This window comes from Oryctolagus cuniculus, chromosome 8 (genome assembly GCF_051225735.1).
Source record: "Oryctolagus cuniculus isolate XC-2025 breed Fujian yellow rabbit chromosome 8, ASM5122573v1, whole genome shotgun sequence".
NCBI classification, from domain to species: Eukaryota; Metazoa; Chordata; class Mammalia; order Lagomorpha; family Leporidae; genus Oryctolagus; species Oryctolagus cuniculus.
Window position 1 is genome coordinate 3,655,695 of NC_142874.1, and position 27,903 is coordinate 3,683,597.

Genomic DNA, 27,903 nt, shown 5'->3' on the forward strand with positions numbered 1-27,903 from the left:
AGTGCATAGAGAAATAGACTCCTTAAGTATAGAGGAAAGCAAGACTCCCAGCCAGAAAATGTACAATTACTTGGCATAAGAAATTATGGCATTATCATTCAGCAAACTAACCAGTGTCTCTTTCAATAGAACTCATAACATATGTCAGAAATTAACACCAAAACAAAAATTCAAAGAAATTAGTGGATTTCTGACAATAACTGTCCTCTCCCGGTCCCTGAGGATTATTTGTAAATAAAATATATCACATTTAACTTTAGAAAAAAAGAATTTATTGAGGTATCAGTGATTAAAAACATTGGAAAAGCAAAAATGACACAAAACAAATAAACCAAAAGAATTATATTCCATCCAGAATTAAGAAATGGCTTCTAGAGGCATACCGCATTATTTATATTCCAACAATGATAATTATAAGGAAATAATTAGATGTGGATCAGGGAGCTAATTGATCCATCCGTTGACCCTACTAGCAAGTTTTTGTCAATTTTCCCAGATATGATCAGTTTTATACTTCTACCACCAGATTGTGCTCATGTTTCATGAAATTTCAGTCACTTCCAGGTTAGTAGTAAGAGAATCTGGTTACCTATTGTTACTGTCAAAAATTATCACAAGCTTAATGACTTAAAAAAAGTAAAATGTATACTGTCACTCTTTGAAGGATAAAAGTGAAATCACTCTCTCTGGCTCAAACTGCAATGCAGGGAGTGAGGTCTGTGCTCCAGCCAGTATCTACAGAATAATCTCTTCATTGCCAACTTCAGCTTCTGGTAGCCTCTGTCTTTATGATTACATGACTTTCATCTTTGCCTTCATGATGACATTGATTTTCATTTTGAGTATAAGCCTCCTTTTGCCTTTGGAAAAGGATGAAAACACACATTTTCAATAAAAATGAGGGTCACTTTTAGCAGTACGAAGTAATACTACCCAAATTATTGTCTCTGTGCAAGAAATTAAAGGAAGAAAAGTATAAAATAGGGGATTGTAAATGAAATATTTTAAAATGGATTGCAACTCAGTAATCCAAGAAAATTTAGGAGATAAAGAGCAATTTATAGGATTTGAGATAGTCCCATTATATAGTGAAGGTGATGTGTGCAAAAAGTCCTACCTGAATATTCAAACAGACCTCAGGCAGTATAGTCTAATCCAGACATGCACACAGATAACTTGAAAGTTCACATGAGTATACAGGTGACCACAGGCTCATTCCCTATACTGGACACAACACTCATCACTCAGGGCTGGAGTACAGAATTATGGCTGGAACATGTGTCAGTTCAGTTCACATGCCTGTGGTCACATCACTTCTTTGTACTACAATACTACAATAATGTGGGGAAAGAATCCTAGGCAGGTGGTAAAACTGCTATACAACAATAACTTTGTAATTGGTGAAAGTATTCCAAGTAACTGTTGAATCAGCTGTTGAATATTTGTTAGCAAAATTTATACATGAAAGCATAGGTCATTTACTTGGTCTCACAATAATGGGAAACTAAAAACACAGGTTATATAAGAGAAAGAATTTCTGAAGAATGGTTAACCTGTCTCAGTCACAATTCATCATGTGAATTGCCTAACACTTGCTGAGGTGTGGTTGTATCTAAGAATTCTAAACACATGACATTTTCAGAAACTTCTCCCTGTAATCTTGCTAAGTATTGCAGAAGTTTGCCTTACAGTAAAGGTTTTTCCAATTACATTACAATCAAAGGATTTTCTCTTTGATGAGTTCTCAGCTAAACATTGAGAGATGACTTATGGTAATTTCATTTCTGAGTCACTTCTTGTGAACTAAAGACAGATTTACAGGAGATGAATTTTTTTAAACATTCTTACATTTATTTTTTTCTTTATGGATTCTCTGATGTCTATTGATATCTAATTTCTGGCTAACTGTTTTGTCATATTTTTTGAATTCTGTATCAATGTAAGCATGAATTCCAGGAAAATACTTTTCAACATTCATTACACTTGTAAGAAAACCCCTGTGTGAATTCTTTGATTATAACAATTGATTTTGGAAGAATGATGTTTTTCACACTAATAACATTCATTAGCTTTCTCCTTTACATGAGTCCCTGTTGTATGGGCCATGGTTTCTAACAAAAGGCTTTGTCACAAAGATTACATTGATTTTGGGAAAAAGCTCTTCCACATTCAGTATATTCTTAAACTATTTCATTTGTTTGAATTCCATGATGTAGTATGGGGCATTACTTCTGACAAAAGGATCTCTTACATTTATTAGACTCAAAAGTCTCTACTCTAAATTCTCTGACGTTATAAGGCATGATTTTGGCAAAGAGCTTTCTAACACTCATTATATTCATAAGGTTTTCCCCCCATGTGATTTCTGATGTCTTAAGAGGTGTGACTTCCAGATAAAGGCTTTTTCACATGCATTACATTCAAAAGGGTTTTCCCCTATATGATTTGATGATGTGCAGTTAGGGTTGAATTATAGTTAAAAAGTTTCTGAGTCATTACATTCATAAGGTTTCTCCTTGTGTGAATTCTCTGGTGCATTGAGTTCTCACTTATTGTCAAAGGCTTTTCCACATACATTACATTCATAAGGCTCCTGCCCTGTGTGAATTCTCTGGTGTTCAATAAGGTCTGATTTTTGGCCAAAGACCTTTCCATTAGTCATTAGCTTAATAAGGTTTCTCACCTGTGTGAATTTTCTGGTGTATAGGAGTTGTGATTTTTCACAAAAGACTTTTCCAGTCATTACATTCATGTCATTTCTCTCCTGTGTTAATTATCTGATGCATTGAGTTGTGATATATTTCCAAAGGCTTTTCCTCAGTCATTACATTCATAAGGTTTCTCCCCTGTGTGAATTCTCTGATGCATTATTAGGCTTGCCTTACGGCCAAGGCTTTTCCACAGTTATTACATTCATAAGAATTCTCCCCTGTGTGAATTCTCTGATGTCTAATGAGGTGTGACTTCTGGCCAAAGGCTTTTCCACAGTCATTACATTCATAAGGTTTCTCCCCTGTGTGAATTCTCTGATGCATTATTAGGCTTGTCTTATGGCCAAAGGCTTTTCCACAGTTACTACATTCATAAGGTTTCTCCCCTGTGTGAATTCTCTGATGCATTATTAGGCTTGTCTTATGGCCAAAGGCTTTTCCACAGTCATTACATTCATAAGGTTTCTCCCCTGTGTGAATTCTCTGATGCATTATTAGGCTTGCCTTCTGGCCAAAGGCTTTTCCACAGTGATTACATTCATGAGGTTTCTCCCCTGTGTGAGTTCTCTGATGGTTTCTGAGGATTGACTTCTGGCTAAAGGCTTTTCCACAGTCATTACATTCATAAGGTTTCTCCCCTGTGTGAATTCTCTGATGCATTATTAGGCTTGCCTTCTGGCCAAAGGCTTTTCCACATTCCTTGCATTCATAAGGTTTCTCCCCTGTGTGAATTCTCTGATGCATTATTAGGCTTGTCTTCTGGCCAAAGGCTTTTCCACAGTCATTACATTCATGAGGTTTCTCCCCTGTGTGAATTCTCTGATGTCTAATGAGGTGTGACTTCTGGCCAAAGGCTTTTCCACAGTCATTACATTCATGAGGTTTCTCCTCTGTGTGAATTCGCTGATGGTTTCTGAGGATTGACTTCTGGCCAAAGGCTTTTCCACAGTCATTACATTTATGAGGTTTCTCCCCTGTGTGAATTTGCTGATGCCTCATGAGATTTGATTTCTTGCCAAAAGCTTTTCTACAGATATTACATTCATAATGTTTCTCCCCAGTGTGAACTCTTTGATGAATTATGATTCTTGACTTCCGGCCAAAGACTTTTCCACAGTCAAAACATTTATAAGCTTTCTCCCCTGTGTGAATTCTCTGATGCATTTTGAGGTTTGATATATGGCCAAAGGCTTTTCCATATTCATTGCATTCATAATGCTTCTTCCCTTTGTGAATTCTCTGCTGATTGATGAGGTTGGACTTGTTCAAAAAGTCTTTTCCATAGTCATTATATTCATTAGGTTTCTCCTCTATGTGAATTCTCTGTTGTGTTATGATGTACGGTTTTGGGAAAAAGACTTTTCTACCATTAGTACACTCATGAGGTTTCATCTGTATGCGAATTTTCTGTTGTCTAATGAGATCTGACTCCTGGTGAGTGGTCTCTCCACATTCAATACACATATGGGGGTTTCCCTGTATGTGAGTACTGTGATGGATATTATGGCAGGACTCAGAACTGAAAGATTTTTCACAAGGTTTACCTGCATAGAGTTTTTTCTCTGAATGTGGTCTCTGATTTATGGCAAGATGTGATTGGTAAATAACAGGTTCCACATATCTAATATATTCATAAAATTTCTCTCTTATGTGGGTTTGTTGACGCGTACTGAGTTTAGAGCTTTTGTGGAAAGCATTTATTATTTGAGTTGCCTTTCCAACAGTGATAGTTGACTTATTACAGGTTTCTCCCTTATGAACCTTCTCAGATTTAAAGAACATCTTCCTTGTGAATTCTTTCCCTTGTCCAATATGCTCAACTGTCTGATTCACAGTCTGAATCTTGTGACACTGATTAAGAGGCTCACAGAACTGGAGAGAGTTCCCAGGTACCTTAGTGGCATCAAATTTCTCTTCAGCTTGCAGTTGATCAGACCCCCTTTGGGGATACACATTGTGACATACATTGCATTCTTCAGGTTTCATTCTTAAATAATTTCCCTTTCTGATATTTAGTTTTGGAATATGGCTTGAACATAAATTAAATCTTTTTCTTAATTCAACTCTCTTTGGAGTTGATGTGTTGTTATTTTTCATAACATTAAGATTTAGACTTTTGTCCTGACATTCCTGGTTGGTCCTAATCAGGTCATCCTTTTTCACAGCAACTGAAATGTGAAAAAAATAAACAATCACTTCACTGAATCACATAGAACTTTCTCCTTGATAACTTATGTAAATGGAATCAAGTTACTTATTATTCAATTGGCATAAGATATTAACAAAATCAATATGAGAAACTTAGTTATGATTATTATATGGCTTTTCTCCTTAACACATTAATATATTGAATAGTATCAATGGACTCCCAATGCTCAATCATGATTGTGTTCACTACTTGAATTCTGTTCAGATATGCCAGTTTGAAACCTGACTACTCTGTCTCCAATACAACCCTCTGCTTTGAATATAACTCTCTGCTTATGTAACCTGGGAGGCTACAGATGACGGTTTATGTGTTTGGGACCCTGTGATACACCAGAGAAGACTAGATAGATTTCCAGGATATTGGCTTCAGACTAGTCAGACCTAACTGTTGCAGTCATTTGCAGACAGTGAGTTAAAAAATCTCTCTCTACTCATTGACATTCTGCTTTTATCAGAGATGAAACAACTACACAAGATTTCAAAGAATAGACAAATATTTAGCAAAAATTTTCATCCCTTGCCTAGCAAACATTTTTTCCTTGTGCTTTTGCTCCAGTTTATATTTAGAAAAATTGTGTATTTTGGGCTTATCTAATATTTCAGAAATACCACAAAGTTTTACTGGATCATTTACTTTCAGGTGAAGAATGAAATGTGTTTGTATTCCAAACAGGATCACATTTAAGGAATAGTATATGAGTGTATGTTTCCTCATGTTTAGTCTTCCCTGGGGTTTGTAGGATTTTTCAAATGAAAAACTTTTATCTGCAATCTATGACAGCTTCCCCATATTCCTAAGTAAATCTGACATCTTCAGCTTCTCACATCTGTTACTGGTACAGAAAAGTCACAGTATACCATCTTGGGTATAAACTCGATACCAGTTTAAAGAATTTGTTTCTACAACCCACGGGGTGCTCACTTTTTTTGAAAAGTGTTTTCTTATTTTTTTAACTTTTATTTAATAAATATAAATTTCCAAAGTACAGCTTTTAGATTATAGTGGCTTTTCCTCCCACATATCTTCCCTTCTACCCACAACCCTCCCATCTCCCACTCCCTCTCCCATCCCATACACATCAAGATTCATTTTCAATTATCTTTACATACAGAAGATCAATTTAGTATATATTAAGAAAAAGACTAACAGTTTGCACCCACACAGAAACACAAAGTGTACAGTACTGTTTGAGTACCAGTTATAGCATTAATTCACATTGTGCAACACATTAAGGACAGAGATCCTACATGAGGAATAAGTGCACAGTGACTCCTGTTGTTGACTTAACAAATTTACACGCTTGTTTATGGTGTCAGTAATCACCCTAGGCTCTTGTCATGGGTTGCCAAGGTTATGGAAGCCTTTTGAGTTTGCCAACTCTGATCATGTTTGGACAAGGTCATAGTCAAAGTGGAAGTTCTTTCCTCTCTTCAGAGAAAGGTACCTCCTTTGATGGCCCATTCTTTCCACTGGGATCTCACTTGCAGTGATCTTTCATTTAGGTCATTTTTTTTTTTGCCAGAGTGTCTTGGCTTTCCATGCCTGAAATACTCTCATGGGCTCTTCAGTCAGATCTGAATGCCTTAAGGGCTGATTCTGAGGCCATAATGCTATTTAGGACATCTGGCATTCTTGAGCCTTCCTTGTATCCCGCTTTCCATGTTGGATCATTCTCTCCTTTTTAATTCTTTCAGTTAGTATTCACAGGCACTAGATTTGTTTATGTGATCCCTTTGACTCTTAATCCTCTCATTATGATCAATTGTGGACTGAAACTGATCACTTGTACTAGTGAGATGGCATTGGTACATGCCACCTTGATGGGATTGAATTGGAATCCCTGGTACATTTCTAACTCTACCATTTGGGGCAAGTCCGATTGAGCATGTCCCAAACTATATATCTCCTCCCTCTCTTATTCCCACTCTTATATTTAACAGAGATCACTTGAAAAGTGTTTTCTAACTAATTCTGAAAACACCAGCTGTGGTTATCTCCTCTTAATTCTTTCTATAAACACTCCTCTGTGATAATTTGAGTTTCTCAAGGCTTTTGATTAGTTGCCTCCTATTTTCACAGAACACTTCATTTCCTATGCTGTTTTGTTATTTTCTTGTTTTTCAATGACAATGAAAAATAAGAATTCATAATTCAAACTCTTCTCCCAAACAAATCTGAGCCATTCAACATGAACCTATGAGGTTACTTGACCTTGGGATTGAGAAACTCATGAATTTCTTGGTTAGTCTAGGATAACTTATTTTCATGTTCCTATACAAGTTCATGCTTAGCTTTATGATTTTTGATGTCACAGCACAGAGGCTTATTCATGATCATCTTTTAGCATTTACTCATTTATTAACTTACTTCAAAGCCAAAGAGACAAAGATTGAGGCACAAAGAGAATGAAAGAGAGGGTTGCCAGCCACTGAAAGAGTTAATAAATGCATGAAGGAAAAGGTATGAAAGTGTGGAGAACAAGTTAGAATGTGTAGAATGAATCTAACCTGGAAAAAAAAACCCTTAGTAACATCAGAAAAGCATTATATTTTTTTTTAATTCAAGAATATCTTCACCAAGAAGAAAAGAGACAGACATTGGTATCCCCAGATATTCTAGAATACCTGATTTACAAATACAGATGTCATCAGGAGTAAGACTTGAGAAAAAATCATGGAAAGAGCACCAGTCAACATCTGCTGCACTGCTTCTACTTTGGCCTCCCTGCCCATTATGTGCAGACTGACCTGGATGGCTCTGATGCAAGCATTCTTCCACCATCCAGGGCTCTGCTCCTTGCTCCAACTTCAAGATCAAATCAGGTTTGGTCATGCAGTGCCCTATTAATGGAAACAATGTCAGACTTTGTGAAATCACAATGTTGGGTTATTTAAAAGACTAGAGCTTGGTCCAGGTGCTCTGCAACAAAGGTACCAATTTGAATCCTTCCTGGATGTTAGAAATTCAGATTATTCATGTTCTCAAATTCTACACCTTCCAAACATTATACTTTATAAAGTGTTTACTTATTTGTCAAATAGCAGAAAAAGTTACCATTAAGAATGTGATGGGTGTCACTCACCCAAGGAGAACAGGATGCTGTAGGTCTCCAGCATCACATCCCTGTACAAGATTTTTTGAGCATTGTTCATGTTCTGCCATTCTTTCCAGGTGAAATACACAGCCAGGTCTTCAAATCCTATCATCACCTGTAATAGAACACCTCTGGTCAACATATGAACTCTGTCACAAAACAAACACTAAAAGCTGTGTATGATGTATACAGGTATGAAGGAAGAAGGAAGGAAGTGGTTTCATTTTAGACTTGAGCATTTGGACAACCACTTAAGAAGCATTAAACAGGGAGTCAAACTATTGTCTGAAAGCAGTGAAAAATGCCCAAGCCAGAGGGAAACAGGAGTTCAGATCAAAAGGGCTACATCTGTCCAGAGGAATTACATAACAGACTGAAAGGGGGATAATATTAACTTTGAGTGAGCAATGTTAAAGTGAAGAATTTAGAAGTATTTAGGGAAAAAGAGAAGATCCTATCAGCGAAGCCTTAATGAGAATGAACACAGAAGAATTTCCAGGAAAACATCATCCATAGTCACTTCAAATATGGCAAAGGACAAATATTTTAAAGAGAGGGCAGCATTTAGTTTAGTGTTTATGATGCCAGCTAAGAAACCCTAGTTCTACTTCAGAGTGCCCAACTTGGATTTCCAGTGCCAGTTCTAGTTTCCAGCTCTCAGCTAATGCAGAACTGGGGAAGCAGTAGTGATGCCACCAAGGAGGCAGGCATAGACTCCATTCCTAACTCCTGGATTCAATCCTGCTCACCTCTGCTTGGTATGGTTATTTAGGGAGTGAATAAATGCATGGGAGCTCTCGCTCTCTCTCTCACTCTCTCTCTCTCTCTTTCTGTCCTTTAACTTCTTTCCCTATCAAGCTCATAAATATTTTTAAATAAGAACATTGAGGTAAGACAGACAATAGAAAATAGCTTTTGGCTTTGTCTATGATTATTCTACTGATGAACATTTGAAGAACTGAAATAACATCAAATTAAAGGAAAACAATGGAATTATTTGCCTAAAAACAGTACTTGGGGAAGTCTGCACTACAATCTGCATTTGTGACTAATTGAGAGAAATGCATAAAGATTTAAGAAACTGAAGTAGGCATCTGCAATGTGATGTAGCAGGTTAAGCCTCCATCTGCAATTCTGTCATCCCTTGTGAGCGTACAATTTGAGTCCTGCCTCTCTATTGCAACCCAGCTCCATTGCTAATACGTCTGAAAGAGTACTGAAAGATGGCCTGAGTATTTGGGCCCCATCCCCTTATATGGGTGACCAAGATGGAGTCCCAGGCTCTTGGTTTAGCCTGGCCCAGTCCCAGCCACTGTGGCCATTTGGGAAATGAAGCAGAAAGATGGAAGATATCTCTTTTTCTCTCCCTGTCTCTCCCAATCTCTGTAACTCTGCCTTTCAAATCAATAAATAAATATTACAAAAACAAAATAACCTGCACTAGATTCTTTTCCCCACATTTTGGATCCTATACCTGAATCAAGTTCAGCTCCTCAAAACTATTAAGGACTGCATTACTCTAAAAATTAAGAAATGAATTTAATGGATATGTGTGTTAGTACTAGGCAATTTTTACCTTTGTAGAATTCTAAGTATTTATTTTCAAGGTAGCACTAAAATGTTGACCACTATGTCATGTATGTGACAATAAAGACTGTGACATCATGATCCAAAAGATTTAGGATATTTTGCTCTGAGGTTCAACTCAAACATGTAATATATATTTTGTCATGGCAACAGAAAGAACAGAGACCAAACTGCCCTATCTTAGATGAATGTAATGTTTCATAATCATGACACATTTGTCATTCATCTTATTTGTGGATATTCTCTGAGAACAAAGTTATGTTTATTTTCCTTTTTGATTAATAAACAATTATAGATTTCCTAAAATGAAAACTGACTACAAGCTGAGGAATAATTAATAAAGCACTGCCTACAAATTTTGTAAAATAATGAGATAATAGTAAAAAAAATTAAAACTTTAAGGGCAATTATCCAAATAAATGAGGTTATCAAAGAGATAAACATTATGTTGTCACTAAAATTTACATTAGAGAAAGTCATTTTGAATTCATTCTTTTTCTATGATTTCAAAAATACCATATAGGATTCCATATATATGTGTGTACACTAGAACACTTCTTGTATTTTTAGACCTGAAAGTCTATAGAAAGAATGCAACTTACAGCATCACATTTTTGGCCAAAATTGCATTGGAACAAATATACATAATATATATTTAATGTAGTATACTTTTTCAGTAATGATTTCAAATAACACCATTCCCTGTATGCATCACTTCACAAGACCTTGGATTTCACCATTTCACTTCCTTTACCTATGAGACATCAGGACATGTGAGAGAAACACACACTGTAAAGCATTTGCCTTCTCAGATTTTCCTTATTTGACACAGTTATCTTCAGGAAAACCCTGGGGTCTGCTTGTGGAAGAGATAAGATCTAGCCAAGATTCACTAGAAATTACCATTTGAGTGGCTGCTCCCCTCCTGATTCAATTCCAGCTCCCTGCAAAATCACATACTGAAAAACACCTCCCGGAAAGCAATGCCTCAAGTAGGTGAAGGCCTTTGAGCCATGTCAGAGACTTGGATTGAGTTATTTCTTAAATAAAATTACTTATTTGAAAGAGAGAGAGAGAGATCTTCCTTATCCCAAAAACTTACAACCAAAATTCACCACAAATATGGTCAATTTCTGTAGACATGCTTACTGTGGACATAACATGTAGTGGAAGATTGGATCTATGTGTTCTCTTGACAAATACAGAGCCTACATCATTCAGATAGGACAGGGCACTACCTCTCAGCCATATTCACCCAGGACATATTCTTGGTGACAGGAAACTGGAGTCAGAACAAATGAGGATGCCTTGCCCTTCAGTTGGTGGTAGAGAGGAGAGGGATCCTGATGTTTCCATTTCATTGTGTCACGACAGGGGATAAGAAAGCAGACCAGGTTTCAACTGGCACCAAATCTCTTTGCTCTTACTTTCTGTGGTATTTATTTACTCCCTATATGTCTTTGGAGTTTACTAGAATAGCTTCTTATTTAGATTTTAAGTAACCCTCATCAATTTTACTAAAAAACGCGTTCCCACTGCTACACACAATCATTTACAAATTCTATGAATCATTCAATTTTAATGCTTATATGCTTAATTATTAATTATATTTGTAATTGCCACATACTAATGACAAATTAGCTTAAAAGAATTGAACTCAATCAAATGTAAGTCTCATATCTGATCCATGGTATTATTTCTATGTTTTGGAAGCTTTGTAGATGTTTATTATATGTGCCACTAAAATTCAATTTCATGTTCATTAAACTGGTAAAATTCAGTGCATGTTTTGAAAAACACACATAGTGATAAATTTGGAAAAGCTGTGAAGTACTACAAGTGGTTGTCAAAGAGATAAAAAACCCACAATGACTATTCTTTTTTTTTTTTTTTTTTTTTGGACAGGCAGAGTGGACAGTGAGAGAGAGAGACAGAGAGAAAGGTCTTCCTTTTGCCTTTGGTTTACCCTCCAATGGCCGCCACAGCTGGTGCACTGCGGCCGGCGCACCGCACTGAGCTGAAGGCAGGAGCCAGGTGCTTCTCCTGGTCTCCCATGGGGTGCAGGGCCCAAGCACTTGGGCCATGCTCCACTGCACTCCCTGACCATAGCAGAGAGCTGTCCTGGAAGAGGGGCAACTGGGACAGAATCCGGCGCCCCGACTGGGACTAGAACCCGGTGTGCCGGTGCCGCAAGGCAGAGGATTAGCCTAGTGAGCCATGGCACTGGCCCACAATGACTATTAATTTAGTATCTAGTGTTGAGAAAATCAAAAGTGTTTGTGAAAATTTTGCTACAATGCATTACATTTATGATTTTCAGAATCTATCTTTCCTATGTATAATGTAGTTCTGTGCTAGCTTTGAGTAACAGAAATTTAAAATGTGAAGATTTTTCAATATTTTATAAAGATTCAATTTTTATTTGAGAAGCAGTTATGGACATAAAGAAGGAGAGACAGAAAGGGGTTTTCTATCCACTGGTTTACTCCCCATATGACCACAATGGCTGGAGCTGGGATGATCCAAAGCCAGGAGCTAGGAGCTTCCTCTGGGTCTGCCACATGGTTGCAGGGGCCCTAGTATTTGGGCTATCTTTCACTGCTTTCTTGGCCATTACCAAGAGCAGAACTGGAAGTGTAGCAGCAGGCACTTGAATTGGCACCCATATGGGATTCCAGCACTGCAGTTGAAAACCTAACATACTATGCCAAAGCATTAACCCAATGAATGGTTTTGGGAAGACATTCTCCATGCAGCATAGTCTGTAATATTGAGAGGTAAGATTTAGGTTTTATTTCCCACACATCAGTATTTATCTTTTAGCAACTATAAATATTGAATATCATATATACATATATTTACATATTTTTGTAGTGGCAGATTTTGTTTTTATTCTCTCCAATACTCTTTTTAATGGTTTGCTAATTTGCCACCTTATGGTTATTGTATTGATGTTACCTATAGGTAACAACCATTAGGCATTTCCACTGTAGTATGTGTTTATATGTGCAAGTATTTTTGTTTCTGTGTGTGTGCATGCATGCACAATTTTCAATGGAGTTAGCTCTGAAAGTAATACCGTAAGAATCCTAACACTCATTTCCACATCTCTATCCTCCCCAGAGATGGCTGTCTTTGAGTCAGACCATGTAGCCCATTTAAGTGTTATGGACTGAAATGTGCCTCCCTAAAACTCATACCTTTAAGTGCTAACTGCCAATATGACTCTACCTGGAGAAATTGCTTTTGAGCAGAACAAATAATATCATATGTGTGAGGTCCATTGGGAGAAAGGCCTCTAGAAGAAAATCAAGCTTGTTATGACTTTGATCTTGTGTTTTCAATCTCCACAACTCTGAGAAGTAAATTTCTTTGATTAAAATGACACTATCTGTGGTATTTTGTTAGCAACCTAATACAGCCTCATTTCTGCAAGCGTTCTTTGCAGTCACCTAGAAGGTCCCCACAGTTATCAGGGAAACATAGAAATTAAAACTATGACTTCAGTTCGCCAAACATATAGAAACACAATAAAGATATCAGATAAGTAACCTACTATCCTTCTCAAGTACCCAGAAAAAACAAGAATGAGTCAAATCCAAGGGCAGTAAAAAATAAATAATAAAGATCAAAGCAGAAATAAATAAGGAAGAATCTTAATCAATACTAAAAATAAATAAAATGAAGAGGGACCAGCATTGTGGCATAGCAGGTAAAGCCACTGCCTGTAGTGTTGGCACCCCATATGGGAGACAGTGCAAGTCCTGGCTGCTCCACTTCTGAACCAGCTCTCTGCTATGGCCTGGGAAAGCAGTAAAAGATGGCCTAAGTCCTTAGGCCCCTCAACCCACATCTGAGACCTGGAAGAAGCTCCTGGCTCCTGGCTTTGAATGAGTGCAGCTCTGGCTGTTGTGGCCATTTGGGGAGCAAACCAGTAGATGGAAGACTCTCGCTATCTCTCTCTCTCACTCTCTCTTTCTCTGCCTCTACTTCTCTGTAAGTCTGCCTTTAAAATAAATAAATCAGTCTTTTAAAAACATGAAGAGCTGATTCTTTGAAGAAAATAATTTTCTAGCTAAATTAAGAGAAACAGGAAATGATTCAAATGAATACAATCGAAAAGAGAAAATATCTACTCAAACAGGAAAGTAAGAATTTAAATTTATATTTCTGTTTGCAGATAACATGGTTCTATATGGAAATAAATAAGAACATCATCAAGAGAATTCTGGAACTGATAATTTAATAAAATTGACAATACAAAATGAATTCAGTAGCACTTTGGTATATAATAATGAACTTAGTGGGAAGCAAATTTTAAGAGCAAACATATTTACAATTGTCACAAGAAAATAAAATACCATGCAATAAATTTAATCCAGGATATGAAAGCCTTCTACAATAAAACCTCTAAACTGATGAAAAATATACACATATAAATTGGAAAGTTGTCTCATTATCCTAGGTTGAAATAATTTGTATGATTGAAGGAGGTGAAGAAAATTTTATTCTTTTCCTAATGGATTTGTTAGATTCTTGACCAGTGCCTGTTAGCCTTGCCACAAACTTTTGTATCACGCTACTTTCCTTCTGCTGAACTTCTATTTAGTCTCTTCTCTGTGGCTTTAAAAATAGTATTCCTGCTGTATACCAAGGATATTTTTTTGTTTTATTCCTTATTACATTTCTCCAAGAAATTGTGATCCTCAAAAGATTCACTCATTTATACAGTCTGTAGTTTTCATGAGCCATGATTTTCACATGTCAAGTAGTATATTAAGGGCAAGGTATGGAGCAGGAACTGAGCAAAAGTTCACAGTGATTAAAGCAGAGTTGGGGTCAGGGGCCACTGACAAAGATGAAGATGAAGAAGTAGGCAGAAGTGGGATGTGGAAGAGTCATGTGGTGTAGATGAAGATATGAAAGAGAAATAAGGTGACAGCTATTGTGTTTAATTTGCTGCTTGGGGAATGGACTGAAGTTGAGAGCAAGAGTGGGAACCATCTTAGATAACTATTGTAATTTCATTTATGTAGGTGACAGCAGATATAAGGAAGGTGGGACCAAGGAGGTAGCAGGTGGAATGAAGAGATTTGAAAAATAGGTAAGGAATACACTCATCCAGTCATAGGTAAGTGAACAAAAAAGGGAAAGAATTGATTATTCCCAAATATTTACCTTTTATAGAAAGTGGAATGTTGGTGACATATTCTGAGATAAGGTTTACCAAGGGGGAAGCAAGTTTTACTTTTACTTTTGTTCATATTGATTTTGAGGAACTGTGAAGCTCATAGTTGCATATGTATGTGTTCTATGCTCAGGAGAATAGTAAATTTATTTAATATAACATAAAGTATGATGTCATGAGGAGTAGATGAGTTTAGCCAAGCACTACATGTATTTGTAAAGTGTGTAGACAACCACTGCAATGGTAAACATCTGAGAAATATCAATATTTGATTTTAAGCATGTGAAACTGCAAATGAACTTAAAAGGAGTAATCAGAAGTACAGAGGAAATTGAAGGAGATGTGTTACAATGTATGCTGAGGGAGACAGTGTTTGAAGAGGGAGCTAGGAAATGTGTGGGGAGCAACCAGGACTAGACTGAGTTACTGGAATTAAGACTTATTCTATGCATCTGCTTTCCCACAATATGACGCTGGGAGAGGAGAAAACAGCTTCTACGCAGCTGCCTCCAGTTCAACCAATAAACTGTAGGACTTGCTCCTGATTGGAGGAGAGCAGCGTACTTGGCGTGTGGGCAGCCGAGTTAAGATTGGCGGAGGAGGACTATAAAGGAGGAGAGAGACGGCATGCACCAGGAACATCTAAGGGGAACATCTAGCTGAAGGAACACCTGTGCAGCCCCAGAGAGCCGGCCGGCGGTGTGCCGCTCCCCTGTGGAAGTGGGGAATGTGGCCAGGGGGAACTGCCCTTCCACGGAGGTGGAAGGGATAGTAGCCAACCCGGGAAGAACCAGCAGCAAACCCGGGGAGGGCCGAGCAGATGAAAGAACAGCGCAGGGTCCTGTGTCGTTCCTCCGTGAAGAGGGGGAGCGACATAATGGTGCCGTGACTCGGATATGAAGCCTAGGCAGGGTTTAGTGTCGCTCCTCCACGAAGAGGGGGAGCGACAGAAATGTGTCAGATGATGCCTTCTAAACCCATTCTTTGTTCTGATTAGTTACTTATCCCATTACTATGCTTCATTTTCATAACAATTTATTCTCAGTGAAAGTGTACTTTATGTTATCTTGTGAGCATGCTGTCATATTAACCCTTAAAAGAAAAAGAGCCTATATTTTGTGCCTAGAAGAGGGTTTGGCATGCAGTAGAACTTTACAAAGTGCACTCTGTAAATGAGGAATTAAAAACAAAAATTCCATTTAACAAACACAGTAATCACTAATGACCTTGGGAAGAGCAATATTAGGAATAGTGGAAATAAAAATAAAACTTCAATAAATTGAATAGCAGAGAGAAAAGGAAATGGGGTGAATGCTGATGTTAATGACTTTTTGAGGACTAAAATGATAGGGAGAGGGGCTGGCATTGTGGCATAGTGAGTAAACTGCCAATTGTGAGGCCAGCATCCCATGGGAGTGCCAATTTGACTCTGAACTACTCCACTTTCAACTCAGACACCTGCTAATGCACCTGGAAAAACAGCAGAAAATGGTCCAAGGACTTGGGCCCCTGCTTTTCATGTGGGAAACCCAGAAGAAGCTCCTGACTTGAGCCTGGCCCAGCCCCAGTTGTTGCAACTCTTTGTGGCATATGCTATCAGATGAGAGATCTCTCTGCCTTTCCCTCTCTATATTTAACTCTTTCAAATAAACAATTAAATACTTAATAAAAAATAAATAAACCAATAGAAAAAACCCACAATATTATAACTTATTCCAAAAATATAAAAAAGAAAATAAATGCTAGAGAGGATATGAGAAAAGAAAACTCTCATATACTACAGGTAAAAATGTAAATTAGTACAGGAGTTATGGAGAACAGTATGGTCATTACTCAGAAAAGAAAAATTAATCTACATGACATAGCTATCTTACTGCTGGCTATACAGTAAAAGGAAATGAAATAAGAATATCAAAGAGAAAGCAATTTTCCTACAGTCACTACAACACAGTTCACAGCAGTCATGATTTAGAACAAATCTAGCTGTCGATCAGTGAGACAGTGGACAAGGGAACATCATTTGGACACAAAAAATAAAATATTTTTATATCTTTTAAAACATAGAGATACTTAAATTAACTGAAATAAACCACACACAGAAACACAAATGTCACACATTCCTTGTCATATATTGAAGTGACAAAAAAAATGGGTCTGAATTGTGATGAGTAGAGGCTGAGAAGGGTGGCAGCTAGGGAGAGAGGGGTATTGCTAACAGGTAGCAAAGCACAGGGAGGCAGAAGTAACTTCTGGTGTTTCATAATACAGTTTGATGACTAGAGTGCACCATATTAGGTACTATGTAAAGAACTGGAGGAGAGGAGCTGGTAGGCTCAAATTATGAAGAGGAAATGGAAAACTAGTTATCTAGCTTAATTAGTTTCTACTGTGTATATGTGTTCAAATATTGCACTATATCCTATAATAATGTATGACTAGTATACATTAATCAAAATTGCTGAAATGCAACTTTAAAAAGCAAAAGCATTTGTACGTACTAATAATGAACTACTACAAAATGAAATTAGTAAAACATTTCCATGTATAACAGCATAACAAACAGTTGGAAAAATATCCTTCAGCACTCCCAGTGATTAATGAAATACACAGCTTAATAATGAAAAAAATCAAGGTGGCCTTCCCACTTTAATTTTTCTGATCAATCCTTACATGATTTATAACCAGATTAAACTGGTATTTTGAAAATGCCATTGTGGGGAAACTGGAACTCAGATGGATCCTTATACTGGTCTATTCATTGCTAATACTGTTATCACTGCTATCATCATGTGGCTTCTCCTCCTCCCTCCAATCAGACAAGGGGCCTGAATTCACCTCCCTGGTGCCTCAACAAGTCACTCAGTACTTATATACCCCTTGGAAATTTCATATTCCTTATAGGCACTGGCCTGAAGCGCCAGCATCCAATATGGATGCTGATTCAAGAACCGGCTGCTCCACTTCTGACCCAGCTCTCTGCTATGGCCTGGGAAAGAAGTAGAAGGTGGCCCAAGTTCTTGAGCCCCTGCACCCATGTGGGAGACTGGGAAGAAGCTCCTGGCTCCTGGCATTGGATTGGCACAGCTCCAGCCATTGCAGCCAACTGGGGAGTGGACCATCAAATGGAAGACCTCTCTCTCTCTCTGCCTCTTCTCTCTGTGTAACTCTGACTTTCAAATAAATAAATCTTTTTAAAAAGTGAAAAAAAAATATTGTGTCTTTTTTACTTGAGTGAGTTCAATTCCTGCATATGGATATGGCTCCTGAATCCATCTTCCTTTTAAAGCAGACTGTGGGAAGCAGTGGTGATTGCTTAAGTGATTGGGTACATGAAATTCACATGGAAAACCAGGATGGAGCTCTCAGCAACCAGCTTTTGCCATGGTCCTCACCATGGCATCTGTGGGCATTTGGGTAGTAAATCAGTGGGCAGGGATTCTCTAAGTCTCTTCAATAAATAAACAAGTAATGAATTCATCAAAGAAAAAGAGTTACAGATTTAGATAACCGGTCACAAAAAGGAGTGTAAAGTGCATTGAATTTGCCATTAACATTTTGCAGAAGTGGGAACTTTTTTATTCCAGGGCCATTTGTATATCTATATCATTCATGGACCATATAAAATTACCAACTGAAAAATTATCATACTGTAGATTGATTATCCATTCCCACCTGAAGTTGCCTTGGCAGGGCCAGAACAAATGATTTCATGGACCTTATAATGGCCCACAGTATGGATATTCCCCACCTCTGATTTAGAGCAAAATGTTAACTAAAGATCTGACTTTTTTGCTTTGCTTATTGGCCCAGTCAGAGCTGATGTCCAATAAAGGTCTCTGGAACCAATTGTAGTTAGAAGAAGCTTCTTTCTATTTCCCTTGTTTAACTTTAGCTTGTACATTTTCATAGCCACTGATTTCACTTCAAAAGTCTAATTATGGGGGCCTACGCTGTGGCCTAGAGGGTAAAGCCACCACCTACAGTGCCAGCATCTCATATGGAAGTGGCTGCTCCACTTCCAATCCAGCTCTCTGCTATGGCCTACAAAAGCAGTAAAGATGGCCCAAGTCCGTGGGCCCCTGTACCCACATGGGAGACTCAGAAGAAGCTCCTAGCTCCTAGCTTCAGATTGGTGCAGCTCCAGTCATTGTGGCCAAGTGGGGAATGAACCAGTAGATGGAAGACTTTTCTCTCTCTGCCTCTCATTCTCTCTCTGTATAATTCTTTCATATAAATAAATATATATTTTAAAAAAGTATATTGATGGTTGAACATTGTGGCACACTGGGTTAAGCTACTGCCAACAATGCCAGCATCCCATATAAGTACCAGTTCAAATCTCAGCTGCTCCACTTCCAATCTAGTTCCCTATTAATATTCCTGAGAAAGGCAGCAGAAGATGGCCTGGCACTTGGATCCCTGCCACCTGCATGGGAGTCTCAAATGGAGTTCCAGGCTTCTGGCTTCAGTCTGGCCCTACCCTGGCCACTGCAGCCCATTTGGAGGGTGAAACAGACCTCTCTCTATCCCTCTCTATCACTCTGTCATTCAAATACACAATGTAAATGTTTTTTAAAAAAGTAGTTTAAATGAGAAATTGAAGAAAGTTTATCAAAGTAATGATAACACAAGATAAATACTAGGGCTCATTAACTTCAAAAAATATACACTAAATAGAAATTTAATGAAACTCAAATTATATCCAAAAACCATCATCTACTAAAAATTAAAATCTTTATGTTGAGAGTCATATCAGAAAAAAATTTATCCTCCCCTTTGAAAAAACCCACCTGGGGCTGGCATAGTGAGTTAAGCAGCCTCCTGCAGTGCTGACATCCCACATGGGTGCTGGTTCAAGACCTAGCTGCTCCATTTTCAATCCAGCTTGCAGCTAATGCACCTGGGAAAGCAAGTGCTTCAGTCAAGTGCTTGGGCCCCTGTACCCAAGTGGGAGACTAGGAAGAAGCTCCTAGCTTCTGACTCCTGGCTTCAGCCTGGCCCAATCCCAACTGTTGCAGCCATTTTGATAGTGAACCAGTGGATGGAAGACTTCTCTCTCTCTCTGTAACTCTGCCTTTGAAATAAATAAAGCAAATCTTAAAAAAAAAACCTCTACAATGTAGTATTTTGGTTATTCCCTCACACAGAGAAACCTTTGATAAACTGTATATGAATCCTCCTGGCTTAATGTAATTCAGAGAGGATTTCCTTCTCCTAACATGTGGTAGACATCAATGACTACCATAAATGGTCAGATGAATGGACATCACCAGAATGCTTCCTCACATGGCACCTTTCCTTAAAGACATCACTGCTACTTACCAGCTTAGGCATCTCATATGAAACATATCTCTTACAAATTTTAAATAACATGCCAGAAACTTACAGCAGTACTAGGAATGATGTGCCAAGGACAGCCAGTTAGCCTGACAAGTCTACGAGTCCTGCTCTTGGCCGTCCCCAAGTCATATTAATGGGCACACAACATGGTTGCTCAGAAAATGGTCTTACAGTTGTTTCATGAGTGTGCAGCAGCTCTTCCCAGCAGAAACACAAAACTGCTTGTCCATTCACAAGCACTGTGATAGGAAGTGCACTGGAGAAAAGGTCACAAACAACATATTGAGGTTGAGAGGAGAAAAACTGTCACACTAACACCCTTGGTCCAGGATTCAGTTTCTATTTTTACTTCCTAGATGACCTCATTATGGTAAATGAGATTCATAAATTAGTAATTGGTGACAACACCACTCTAATAGAATACATGAGTCACTTAAACAGTTATTCTTGTGAAAACTTCATTATACTCAAAGACAGCAACAGTTTTCAAGGCCACATCTACACTATGTGGGCAACTCTGTATGGGGGATGGGGCACTTTTTCTTTTCCCTCTTCTTTCTTACCCCTCCTCACATTGACAACTTGTATAGAGGCTGGCACAGACCACAGTCGTTATGAAAATCTATAACTAATATCCTTTCATATCAAAAATGTCATGGACTTAAACACAAAACTTAAAATAAGCAAAGTAACTGGACTTCTTAATTAAAATAGTATGGTCTGTAAGATAATCAGCTTGGGGCTGGTGCTGTAGTGTAATGGGCTAAGCCTTTTCCTGCAGCACCAGCATCCCATATGGGCACCAGTTCTAGTCCCAGCTGCTCCTCTTTCAATCCAGCTTAGTAGAAGGTGGCCCCACTGCTTGGGTCCCTGAACCCATGTGGGAGATCCAGAGGGAGCTCCTCGCTCCTAGCTTCAGATTAGCTCAGCTCCAGCTATTGAGGCCATTGGGAGAGTGAGTCAGGGGATGGAAGACCTCTCTGTCTCTCCCTCTCTCTGTATGCAACTCTGCCTCTCAAGTAAAACAAACAAATCTTTAAATAGCTTGGTGAAGCATTGGGTGACTGTAAGGAACTAGTCAGAGAAAAAGTTACTTTTCTGTATGTATGTTTCTAGAGTTCTCCACTTTATCCAAACCCAGATTAAAATAGCTCCAGTTACTGACCCACACAATAGATTTGCATTAACTTCAGTTCACATCTCACTTTGCAAAGAGTTCAGTGGCAGGTAATAAGAGTTGAATTCCTTGCTAACAGAAGAGAGAAGGATGAAGATAGAAACTAAAAAGCAGCCAAATAAATAATCAGCTAGGTTTTCATGCCGCCGCAAACTCCAAATTGATAAGTCTGTTAACAAAATACAGAACAGACATCAAACCACAAAACTACCGCATACCCATCAAGCTGCACTGCCTAGAAAATGTCAGCTGGGTAAGCAGATCCCAGCTGTCAGGTGTGCCACGGGGACCCCACCCTCTGGGCCTTTGAGGTGCAGGGTGGGGACCAAGGAGCAGAAGCAGATCCTAATCTGAGTCTCATTTCCCAACCCCCTGCAGCCTTTGGCCCCTTGCCTAAGGCCACCAAGCCCCGCCCCACTGAAACAACCTCAGGAAACAGCAGGAGGCCTAGCCAGATGGAATTCTGCAACCCATCCTACCTGTGAATCACGCTTATTGAAATATAGAGAATGAGAGGCTCATTGCCTTCCTTGGCTGTCCCTCTGCTTGCCCTGCTTGTAAAGCTCTCCTATCCTGTGCCCCCTCTCTAGTAACCACTACATAAGACACATTAAGGAAAGTTTGAGCAAGGTAGCATGCGGGACTGATTGGGCGCAGGGAGGTGGGGAAGCAGCGGTGGAAGACTCAACAGCTCCTACCGTGGGTCCCAGCCCCTACCGTGCCCAGGGAAGCCTGCAGGTTCCCTGGCAAGCAAGCGAACAGTGTCTGGGATCCGCTGGCCCCCCTCACATCCACCCCTCTCCCACACATGCATCCGTGCCCCCTTTCTGTTCTCCATACTTACAAAAAAAAATGTCCCAGGCGCACGTCCCCTTTCTTCAGGACATACAGGGAGCAAAGCAGGGAGTGGGGGGGCAGGAAAAGTCCCTGGCAGTGTGACCTACAGGCGGTAGATCCTGAGGCTTAGTAGCAGAGGGTGGCAGGCTGTAGGATGCCTGGGATTGCACTTCCACAGCAAGAGACCTGGCAAATGCAGGAGAAAGCAGTGCAGCCACTCAGTGAGTGAACTCCCTCAGTTCCCAATTCCAGGCAACGTGGGCAGTGATGCGCAGGTGCACACACTTTCTGCCACATTCACCCTCACAGGCATTTGGAGCACGGAATACGTAAGGACACCGGGGACTCTGGGAAATGGAGTCCAGGATAGGGCATACCTAGAGAGACCACTACCACTTGCCCCATCCCAAGGACTTCAGTCTGGGTTGGAGACAGACTGGAAACCAAAGGGCATTTGCTTCTGTTTACATCCCTCCTGCCCTTCCTTCCCATCCCCAAATCTCAAATTGGTGTTTTTCCAGAGTGGTTACCGACTGCTGCTAATTGATCCCCAAATCTGGCTCCTTCATAACCTCTTGTCTTTTTCCAGAAAAATCTTACTTGTTGCTTTCTTCTGAGAGACCTGGGCCTGGATCAAGGTGCAACTATTTTAAAATAGGCCTTCATCTTGTAACTCGGGCCTGACCAGGCCCTGAGCCCTGAGCCAGAAGCTCCTAAATAAAATAAATGAACTCCCCTTGCAGTAAACTCTCTCAGCAACAGCCAATTAGCAGATAACAGAGAAATACCTAGAGTTCCTGGTGTCTTCTCAAGGCAATTAAGGTGATTGATAACTTCCCGAGACCCTGCAGTTTGGCATTATACCCCAGCAGCTCAGACCCTATACTTTAGACAATCACTTTAAGAGACATCAGCCCCAAAGCCATCCAACCACCTTTACTAGGGCCATTCCCACCACTGGATGCACTAATCAATTCTAAGGGATGGCCTTTGAATTTCCCATGGGATGAGATGATTTGCTAAATGGTGCTATAATATATAGAATGTCTCTAAAAACCCTATAAAACCCCTGTTAACTGAAGAGTCGGGGCTCTCAATTCAAATCTGCTGTGTTGGTGATAGTTGAGAGCCCAGGCAAGGACCTGTAATAGAACTCTCATGTGTTTTACAGTGGTATCGGCTCCTTGGTGGTCTTTGGGGACAAACTGGGCATAACACTCCAGGAATGATTCTCTCAAATAATAAATGACTATAATCACAATACAATTTTTAGAAGAGTGTAGATGGAATGGTTTAACATCCAGATTTAAGAAAACAATTTTTATTTGTGTTTTATTGATGTTTAATGTTCATTTCAAATCATTTGACACCATCCTTTAATTCACCAAGTACAGAAATGAACAGGGGAACTGATACAGAACTAGCATTGCTGAGTATCTTCTAGGAGCCAGGTTAAGATACTAAATGCCTTACATCACATCATTTATACCTTAGGTTAATTTTGGAGACAGGATAATCATCAGTTTACAAAGGGGAAACTGAGGCAGAAAGACTTTAGAATTTGCCCATAACAATACTGTTACAAAGTATATGTTAAAAGCCAATCAAATTCTAGTATTACTGGGGGAGGAGGCAAGATGGAGGAACAGGAAGGGAGCACACTGATAGTCCGGGGAGAGACAGTTTAATAAAAGTGGAGATACTGCAGGTTCAAGGAAGAACAGGGGAGGAAACAGCAGAAGAAACTCTTCCGGAACATGTGATTCACAGTGGAGCTGCGTGGAGAGCATGGGAACCCACAGTTCGGGACACCAGCAGCAGACTCAACACACCAGCGCTGGAACGCGAGGTGAGCCGAACCTCAATAGCCCGAGAAACCAGCAGGCAAGTGGGGAGAGGAGACTAGAGGGAACGACCCCCGGGGGGGGGGGGAGTTCACCAGGCTAACTGGAAGAGAGAGAGAGAAAAAAAGGTGACTGGTACGGACACGGGTTTCTCTCTCTCCGCTCACCTCTCAAGGGCGAGCAAGACAAAGAGCAGGCGCCATCTTGGACATACGTCATAAGCAGAGCGACCTCAGGTCTGCACCAGCCCTGAGGCTAGCAGAAAAACCTGACTCTGGGTGGGGCGAGTTAACAGGAGATTAGGACCTAGTAAATTTGTGGTGCTACTGAACTGAGACTGTGAAAACAGAGACGGTGGGGGAGAGAACTCACAGAATTCACGTGAGTACTCTCCAGAGATGCTACAATTCCGTAACTTTGGCAACCCAGTGGGAGTCTGAAGGAGAAATCAAGGCCACTCTGAGGGCAGAACAGATTCCCTGTGTGGTCCTTGGGAAAGAGCTTCTGATCTCTGGCTCCTGTGGGTATATCATTTGCCTGCTAACTACCTCCAACTTCGTTCAGCTGTGCAGAATTACTTCCCTTTTGAATCAAAAAAAAGAAAGAAAGAGAGAGAGAGAGAGATCTATCACGCCTAACCTGGGAGTGTCACCTTTGGCACACCAAACAGAGCTCTCAGGCCACACCCATCTCAAGCCTCTAAGGCTCCATCAAAAACAGACAGTCCACTTAATCTAGAGTCATAGTATAACAAGAGAAAGCACCACAGTGAAGAAACCAAATATCTCCAATATGCCAAATAACAAACGCAAAAACCGAAATAATAGAAACAAGGAAGTAACCATGACGCCCCCAAATGAAAAAGACACCCCAATACAAGATTATGAAGATGATGAGATAGAAGAAATGCAAGAAGCAGATCTCAAAAAATTGATAAGAACATTAAGAAGTTCTCAAAAACAAATTCTTGAACTACAGAAATCCTTAATGGACAAGGTAGAAAAATCTCTCTCATGAAAATGAAATATTAAGGAGGAATCAAAATGAAACAAAACAACTAGTACAACAGGAAACTGTGATAGTGACTGTGGGGAGCAAACCGGACTAGACTGAGTTACTGGAATTAAGACTTATTCTATGCATCTGCTCTCCCACAATATGGCGCTGGGAGAGAAGTAAACAGCTTCCGCACAGCTGCCTCCAGTTCAACCAATAAACTGTAGGACTTGCTACTGATTGGAGGAGAGCAGCATACTCGGCGTGTGGGCAGCCGAGTTGGGACTGGCGGAGGAGGACTATAAAGGAGGAGAGAGATGGCATGCACCGGGAACATCTAAGGGGAACATCTAGCTGAAGGAACACCTGTGCAGCCCCCGAGAAGAGCCGGCCGGCGGTGTGCCGCTCCCCTGCGGAAGTGGGGAAAGCGGCCAGGGGGAACCGCCCTTCCACGGAGGTGGAAGGGATAGTAGCCAACCCGGGAAGAACCAGCAGCAAACCCGGGGAGGGCCGAGCAGACGAAAGAACAGCGCAGGGTCCTGTGTCGTTCCTCCACGAAGAGGGGGAGCGACAGTGACGAGAAATCATAATGAAGTGAAGAATTCAATAGATCAAATGAAAAACACAATAGAGAGCCTTACAAACAGAATGGGTGAAGCAGAAGAGAGAATATTGGACTTAGAAGACAGAGAACAGGAAAGGATACAGTCAGACCAAAGAAAAGAAGAGGAAATTAGAAATGTAAAACATATTGTCAGGAATCTTCAGGATACTATTAAAAAACCCAACATTCGGGTTCTAGGAGTTTCTGAAGGCATGGAGAGGGAGAAAGGATTAGAAGGCCTTTTTAGTGAGATAGTAGCAGAAAATTTCCCAGGTTTGGAGAAGGACAGAGACATCCTAGTACAGGAAGCTCACAGAACCCCTAATAAACATGACCAAAAGAGATCCTGACCACGACACGTTGTAATTAAACTCTCCACAGTGAAACATAAAGAAAAGATCCTAAAATGTGAAAGAGAGAAATGTCAAATTACTCTCAAAGGATCTCCAATCAGACTCACAGCTGACTTCTCATCAGAAACCCTACAAGCTAGGAGGGGATGGCGAGATATAGCACAGGTGCTAAGAGAGAACAACTGCCAGCCCAGAATATTATATCCTGCAAAGCTATCATTTGTGAATGAAGGTGAAATAAAGACTTTTCATAGCAAACAGAAATTGAAAGAATTTGTCACCACTCATCCAGCCCTGCAAAAGATGCTTAAAGATGTGTTACACACAGAAACACAGAAACACACTCATCAATATGAAAGAAGGTAAAGGAAGGAAACCTCACAGCAAAAGATCACAGGGAATTCAAAGCATATATTAGAACTTATCTTTGGCAAATGGCAGGGCAAAGTTACCACTTATCATTAGTCACATTGAACGTGAATGCCCTGAACTGTCCAGTTAAAAGACACTGATTGGCTGATTGCGTTAAGGAACAAAACCCATCTATTTGCTGCTTACAAGAAATGCATCTTTCCAACAAAGATCCATACAGACTGAAAGTGAAAGGCTGGAAAAAGATATACTATGCCAACAGAAATGAAAAAAGAGCGGGCGTAGCCATCTTAATATCGGACAACATAAACTTTACCACAAAAACTGTTAAGAGTGACAAAGAGGGACACTATATAATGATTAAGGGATCAATACAACAAGAAGATATAACAATTATCAATGTATATGCACCTAATTACAGGGCACCGATTTATCTAAAAGATTTGTTAAGGGACTTAAAGGGAGACTTAGACCCCAATACAATAGTACTGGGGGACTTCAATACTCCACTCTCAGAAACAGACAGATCAACAGGACAGAAGATCAACAAGGATACAGTAGATTTAAATGACACTATAACCCAAATGGATTTAACAGATATATACAGAACTTTCAATCCTACAGCTAAAGATTTTACATTCTTCTCAGCAGTACATGGAACCTTCTCTAGGATTGACCACATACTAGGCTATAAAGCAAGTCTCAGCAAATTCAAAAGAATTAAAATCATACCATGCACCTTCTCAGACCATAAAGGAATGAAGTTGGAAATTAGCAACTCAGGAATCCCTAGAGCATTTGCAAACACATGGAGATTGAACAACATGCTCCTGAATGAACAATGGGTCATAGAAGAAATTAAAAGAGAAATCAAAAATTTTCTGGAAGTAAATGAGGATAACAGCACAACATACCAAAACTTATGGGAAACAGCAAAAGCAGTGTTAAGAGGAAAGTTTATATCAATAGGTGCCTACATCAAGAAATTGGAAAGGCACCAAATAGATGAGCTTTCAATTCACCTCAAGGATCTAGAAAACCTACAGCAAACCAGACCCAAATCTAGTAGGAGAAGAGAAATAATTAAAATCAGAGAAGAAATCAACAGGATTGAATCCAAAAAAAATTACAAAAAATCAGCCAAACGAGGAGCTGCTTTTTGAAAAAATAAACAAAATTGACACCCCATTGGCCCAACTAACTAAAAAATGAAGAGAAAAGACCCAAATCAACAAAATCAGAGATGAAAAAGGAAACGTAACAACAGACACCACAGAAATAAAAAGAATCATCAGAAATTACTACAAGGACTTGTATGCCAGCAAACAGGGAAACCTATCAGAAATGGATAGATTCCTGGACACATGCAACCTACCTAAATTGAACCAGGAAGACATAGAAAACCTAAACAGACCCATAACTGAGACAGAAATTGAAACAGTAATAAAGGCCATCCCAACAAAGAAAAGCCCATGACCGGATGGATTCACTGCTGAATTCTACCAGACATTTAAAGAAGAACTGACTCCAATTCTTCTCAAACTATTCAGAACAATCGAAAAAGAGGGAATCCTCCCAAATTCTTTCTATG

The 27,903-nt window shown here is 39.5% G+C and overlaps 2 protein-coding genes across 2 annotated transcripts in view; both read right to left on the reverse strand.

Moving 5' to 3' along the window:
* Positions 1-273: 273 nt before the first annotated feature.
* The window catches only part of LOC149124800 (zinc finger protein 39-like), a 750,627-nt gene continuing 722,997 nt past the window's right edge, over positions 274-27,903 (reverse strand). The window contains exon 4 of the transcript XR_016211528.1: positions 274-860. The gene's annotated coding sequence lies outside the window, so the exon portion shown is untranslated. The remainder of the gene's footprint in view (positions 861-27,903) is intronic.
* Positions 860-23,145, reverse strand: LOC108178789 (uncharacterized). Its single transcript, XM_089301847.1, is given in 5 exon segments — positions 860-2,891; positions 2,894-4,879; positions 7,668-7,760; positions 8,003-8,129; positions 22,932-23,145. Coding segments are annotated over 4 exon segments (2,277 nt in total). The 5' UTR covers positions 8,127-8,129; positions 22,932-23,145; the 3' UTR covers positions 860-2,817.